Below are 6,550 nucleotides of genomic sequence, written 5' to 3' on the forward strand. Positions count from 1 at the left end.
GCCGAAGACCGATTGAAGTCGTGGAGATCATAAAAACGACGTCGTATTTTTGGATCCGGAATAGATCTAAAATTAAAAATATCGATTGGAATGTTTGGTGTAATTTTCCTTTAAACTTGATGTAAAGTCGTTTTAGTGCCCTTGGGTCCCCGCTTTGGGGACCTCTTGTGGCGTTTTTGAATGAAATTTATCTTTAAAAAAAAAAAGTTTAATGTAAATTAACAATCTACTATAATAATTTTAACAAAAGAAAACAAATAAATTAGTACTAATATAAATTAATTACATAGTTAAAAACTGTATATAGTCCCTACTAAAAATACATATGAAAGTGAAGAGTACTTTGCAAAATATCCAAGTATTTTTTTATACAGAAAACACTAGAGATAAAAGAATTGATTTATTCATGGCAAGAAAAAGAGAGAAACTAAATTACTTGTAGATGAGAGGTACAACTTTCATGTTCAAATCTAGGCAAAGAGAGTAGTTTAAAACTGCTGGACATTTGCATTGGCCCCTTGTACGCCTTGTGCATTCTTGCAAGCTATTATGGGTGGTGATCATGGGAATCGAGATCGAGAAGAGTTACAACAAAGAGTTAGGAGGATTCGATTTGCGTCCATGAAAATGGAAAAAAGATTGGACAAGAGAATTATGAACCATGAGTTGAACATTCACACCAACGCGTATATGAGTTGGGATCAAATTTTGTGGATCTAAAGGATGACTTTAGAAGTGTTATTAAAGTGTTAAAAGTTACGCATTAACAAATAATCTCCAAGACTTAAGGGATTTGGCCATGGGCAAGATCGCGAAGTTACAAAAAGAAGTGGATGGGATTTCTCTTCTTGCCATAAAAGCTTCAAATAGATAGAGCCACAATGTAACTAAAGGGTTCAAAATGATTGTGAGGTTGGCATGTGGACATTGAGCGAGGTACATGCACCATCAACACTTGAGTTAAGTTTGTGCAAGAGCTTCAGAAGCAAATATGTTCGATGAATCTCACTGATGAACCAAAAAGCAAACTACACAATTCAAGTCATGATGGGAAAATAAAAAAAGTATATGAGAAACTTCATAACCCTTACCTTGATATCTCAAATACTTTGAACAAGAATTACGTACCTTTTATACACCTTAGCGAGGGGAAACCACGTAAGCCCAAGGAGTATGGAGTGACGATAAGAATGATTAAAAAAAGAAGCAATGTGATCACTCATTGTGATTACATTCAGGCCGATAGTAGAGGATGATATTACTCAATGTGATCACATTCAGGCCGATATTTTGGATCAAACTCGCTCGTATTTAGCTGGATAAAAACTTACTCGTAATCTATCTTGGTAAAAAGTTGTTCGTAATTCAGCTTAAGCAAATTTGGCTCGTATAAACATTCATGCTAAGTTCGAGGTCAACATATCTCACTTATATAAATTTTAATACCTGATTTTGTTTATAAGTTGAGTTTGTACTATGTTATTTGGCACTTGTATAAACTAATAATTGATGCTAATTTGATATTTTAACTTGAACGAAAAAGTATATAAAATCATTAAAATAAAATAAAAAAGAGCTTAACTCAGTGAGACACGTGTGGAATCAAATTTTATACAGGCTAAACTTTCAGCTAACTCAACTTGTTTTGTTATGAACTCGAGCTTGATGCTTATTTGGCTCGACTTGCTTGTTGAACATAAGTTTTTATTTGGTAATAGACGTATGTTTATTTAGGCACGAAAAAGAAACAAAATATATAAAGGGATATTTTAATTATTAGTCAATTGTTTAGGCAAACTAGTGCAACAACACATTTAAAGTCGGAGTGAATTTCAAAGATTGTCCTTTATCTTTATACCCATTTTCAGGCGCTGTCCTTTATGTTCAAAATTGACGAGTTTTGTCCTTTATGTTTTCATATCATACACGTTTTGTCCTTTAGGCCTAACTCAGTTAGTTTTTTTAGTTAAATTTGGTCATATGTTTTGCACATGAGGGCATTTTTGTCAATTCAAAGGTAAGCTCAACGGCAGATTTACATCTCAAAGCTTCTGCAACATTTGAATTGACAAAAATGCCCTCATATGCAAAACACATGACCAAATTTAACTGAAAAAACTAAATGGGTTAGGCCTAAAGGACAAAACGTGTATGATATGAAAACATAAAGGACAAAACTCGTCAATTTTGAACACAAAGGACAACGCCTGAAAATGGGTATAAATATAAAGGACAATCCTTGAAGTGTGAGAAGTGTGAGAAGTATATTATAACACAATATATAATACTATATAACACCATATAAACATCGTAGAACAATATTTAACACCATATAATATCATATAACACTATGTAACACTATATAACATTATATAACAAATATAACACTATACATCTATCATAGACATGCTATCAGACAACCTATAGTGTTATATTTGTTATATAATGATATATAGTGTTACATAGTGTTATATGGTATTATATGGTGTTACATATTGTTATACGGTGTTTATATGGTGTTATATAGTATTATATTATATAGTAGAGTAAACTTCCGTTTTGCTCCCTGTGGTTTGGTCATTTTAACGGTTTTGCTCCAATAGTTTAAAAATAGTCATTTTCCTCCCTGATTTTTCTAACTTATCTTCATTTTGCTCCCAGCCTCTAACTCCGTCAGGGAGGAAACTGGCGACAAACTCGAAAGATTAGGGAGCAAACTGGCGACAAACTCGAAAGATCAGGGAGGAAAATGGCTATTTTTAAACTATTGGAGCAAAACCGTTAAAATGACCAAACCACAGGGAGCAAAACGGAAGTTTACTCTATATAGTATTATATATAGTGTTATAATACAATTCTCACACTTCTCACACTTTAGGCCCTTTTTACACTATCCTTACCCTACTTGTATATCTATATACTTTTCCCATATTTTTCTTATTATAACTTTTTAAATTTTATAAAGCTAAGTTTAGCGATTTTTTTGTCCGATTGGTGTTGTTCGCCCATGTCTGTATTATAAATGTCCTTTTAATATACATTTACCGTTTTAAAAACATTAACCTTTTTAGTCAATCCTTGATCGATCGATGAATAACACAACCATGAAATAACTTTCATAATTTCAATTATTATGCTAACCTTTAATATGATTTGTTTGAGTTGTTTTTGTAGTTGCATTTCAATTTAATTCAAATTTAATATGTTTCCAACAACATCTGGTGGCATTTATTGTGGCTTGCTTTACAGGTTTTAATTTTAGTCCATTTGAATAATACCTCTTTAGGAAAAAGTCACATATATATGTGTGGTTCGGAATTCTTTATATATACGAAGGTTCATATAAACTATAACAAGTTGAGAATCTAAGTGACACACTCTAGCTAGGCTTCCAGATAAAAACATGAAGGGTGAAAATAACATATGTATAAATGTCACAGAGTTGTAATCATAAAGTTATCATGTACGCAAATCCACATTAGTTTTTACATTAACACAAATATATACTACACATACGTTCATGCATTCATAGAAAATCTCTTAATATTAATAGATAAACAAGTTTAAGTAGAAATTAAGATAACATCATAAACACTTAATTTTTCTCATCAACTATATCCAACTTCCATAATGTATAATGCTTCTACTAGTATTTCTCTATCTAAACCTTGTTATCATGTATTAAACGATTTTAAGTAGACATATACAATCCCTATATAACCAAATGTACATATTGCTTTAAGCACAAGACGATTATATAATCCTTCTCTTCTCTGTCCAATCATATCTTTCATGTACATATTACAAGTCTTATGCATCTCTTTATTTACATTGATTTGTATTAAATATTTGGGCCTTTCATGTACATATTACAAGTCTTATGCATCTCTTTATTTACATTGATTTGTATTAAATAATTTGGGCCTAGCTACATCTATACTTATGTGGGGCATATATATACAAGACGTACATATATAAATAATATAATAATATAACGTTAGTTTGGAGGAAGTGTTGGCTGCCTCATTAATAGCCTCCTTTTCTCCTTGCTATCGTATATTGGTCTGGTCCTTATATAAATCCACTATCTTCTAACCTCTCACTCTATCTCTATATCTATATCTGTCTGTCTTCCCACCAATATTTCTTCATTTACCACTTCCTCCCCACCCGCCACCACTCAACACATTGGTAAGCATTCAATATATCAACTACATTGTTAAGTTATGTACAAATATATATAGTTGCTTGTGTTGCAAGCAAGTTTATAAATTAACTAGTTGCATGGTTTAATTTCTCAGGTGGTGTTGGTGTTCGTGTTTGTGTTTGTGTTCGGATCAACCAACTGATTAGATGGATCTATCTACCGGGTGGGTCATTTTATCACTTATTGTAGGGTATGTGATTTGGTTTAAATCAATCACACGCTCGTTAAGCGGTCCACGTGTATGGCCGGTATTGGGTAGCCTACCAGGCTTAATCCAAAATGCTAATCGCATGCACGATTGGATCTCCGATAATCTTCGCATGTGTGGTGGCACGTACCAAACCTGCATCTCTCCCATCCCCTTTTTAGCCCGAAAGCAAGGTCTCGTGACGGTCACGTGCGATCCGAAAAACCTAGAGCACATCCTCAAGGCTAAATTCGACAATTACCCCAAGGGCCCCACTTGGCAAGCCGTGTTCCATGATCTACTTGGCGAAGGGATCTTCAACTCCGATGGTGACACGTGGCTGTTCCAGCGCAAGACTGCCGCGCTGGAATTCACCACCCGGACCCTCCGCCAAGCCATGGCTCGGTGGGTAAGCCGAGCCATCAAGCTTCGGTTCTGCCCGATTCTAAAAACGGCTCAGCTTGAGGGTAAGCCGGTTGATCTACAAGACCTCTTGCTTCGGCTCACTTTCGACAACATATGCGGCTTGGCTTTCGGGAAAGACCCACAAACCTTATCCCCAGGCTTACCCGAAAACAGCTTCGCTTCGGCTTTCGACCGAGCCACCGAAGCCACGCTACAACGCTTTATTTTACCAGAAACAATTTGGAAGCTAAAAAAATGGCTTCGGCTTGGGATGGAAGTCGAACTGAGCCAAAGCTTAAGCCACGTGGATAAGTATCTGACAGGTGTCATCAACACACGTAAGCTTGAATTACTCAACAGTGAAAGTCAAACCCCACATGACGACCTTCTGTCTCGGTTCATGAAGAAAAAAGAATCCTACTCAGACACATTCCTACAACAGGTGGCACTCAACTTCATCCTAGCTGGACGTGACACGTCATCAGTCGCGCTGAGCTGGTTTTTTTACCTCGTAATTAAAAACCCCAGAGTCGAAATGAAAATATTAACAGAAATATGTGAAGTCCTAAACAAGACACGTGGAACCGACACGTGTAAATGGTTAGACGACCCTTTGGTCTTCGAAGAAGTTGACCAATTAACTTATCTAAAAGCAGCTTTATCGGAAACACTCCGGCTATACCCATCGGTACCGGAAGATTCCAAACACGTCACCGCCGATGACGTCCTCCCCGACGGGACGGTGGTGCCAGCGGGATCCGCCGTCACTTATTCAATCTACTCTACCGGTCGGATGAAGTTTATATGGGGTGAAGATGTTCTTGAATTCCGACCGGAAAGATGGTTATCCGATGATGGTAAAAAGTTTGAGATGAAAGATCAGTTCCGATTTGTGTCGTTTAATGCGGGGCCCAGGATTTGTTTAGGGAAGGATCTGGCTTACTTGCAGATGAAGTCGATAGCGGCGGCGGTGTTGCTGCGCCACCGCCTCTCAGTGGTTCCCGGCCACCGTGTTGAGCAGAAGATGTCGTTAACACTGTTTATGAAATATGGGCTTAAGGTGGACCTGCACCCACGGGATCTGGCGCCTATTGTTGCAACACTTGGTCAATCTGGGATAGCGCGTGAATTGTGAATATAATAATAATAATAAAATATTATATAAGAATTAAACTATTAAAGTACACTGTGAGTTTACTTTGTGGTTTATCACAGACGGTTGTATGGCCACACGATCAAAATCATACGAAGTGAAGATCTTTGATAGGGTGAACTGTGACCGTGACTTGATTGCTAGAAACGAAAATGTCAATTTAAATTCGACTATACCAAGTGTTTCGCAAGTTATTGACTTTTTTTTGTTTTCTCTTTTTGGAATAAATAATCGACACATGTAATGAATATTATTTATATATATATTTTATATTCGGTGAAGGGTGATTTTTTTAGTGAAATATAGATTTTCATTAAAATAGAGACGATTACAAACTAATGTCAGGTAGACGGACAAAAAGTTGAGCCGCATGTAGTAGAAGGGTGATTGAAATCTTAAATAATTGATTTATCCATGTTGGTATTTCAATATTAAAAAGATTTCGGATTTCTTGTACATTATTATAGTTTATGTTGTATTTGCTTGTGATGAAACACCTAACAAGTAAAAGACCAGTTTTAATTATATAACCGTAAAAATTTGTAATTACTTGGACTTAGTGTTATACTAACGTAATGGAAGATGGAGAAAAATATAC

The 6,550-nt window shown here is 35.7% G+C and overlaps 1 protein-coding gene across 2 annotated transcripts; it reads left to right on the top strand.

The window, feature by feature from the left end:
* Positions 1-4,002: 4,002 nt before the first annotated feature.
* LOC110920845 (cytochrome P450 86A22) lies at positions 4,003-6,233 on the top strand. 2 transcript variants are annotated; one of them, XM_022165048.2, is made up of 2 exons: positions 4,003-4,191; positions 4,302-6,233. In XM_022165048.2, exon 2 carries the CDS (start codon positions 4,354-4,356, stop codon positions 5,932-5,934), a length of 1,581 nt encoding a protein of 526 aa, XP_022020740.1. In that variant the 5' UTR covers positions 4,003-4,191; positions 4,302-4,353; the 3' UTR covers positions 5,935-6,233. The 2 variants fall into 2 exon arrangements, with proteins under 2 accessions (XP_022020740.1, XP_035842483.1); XM_035986590.1 differs by having other exon boundaries at positions 4,011-4,194; positions 4,317-6,233.
* Positions 6,234-6,550: the final 317 nt, after the last annotated feature.

This window comes from Helianthus annuus, chromosome 17, assembly GCF_002127325.2.
Source record: "Helianthus annuus cultivar XRQ/B chromosome 17, HanXRQr2.0-SUNRISE, whole genome shotgun sequence".
Lineage (NCBI taxonomy): Eukaryota > Viridiplantae > Streptophyta > Magnoliopsida > Asterales > Asteraceae > Helianthus > Helianthus annuus.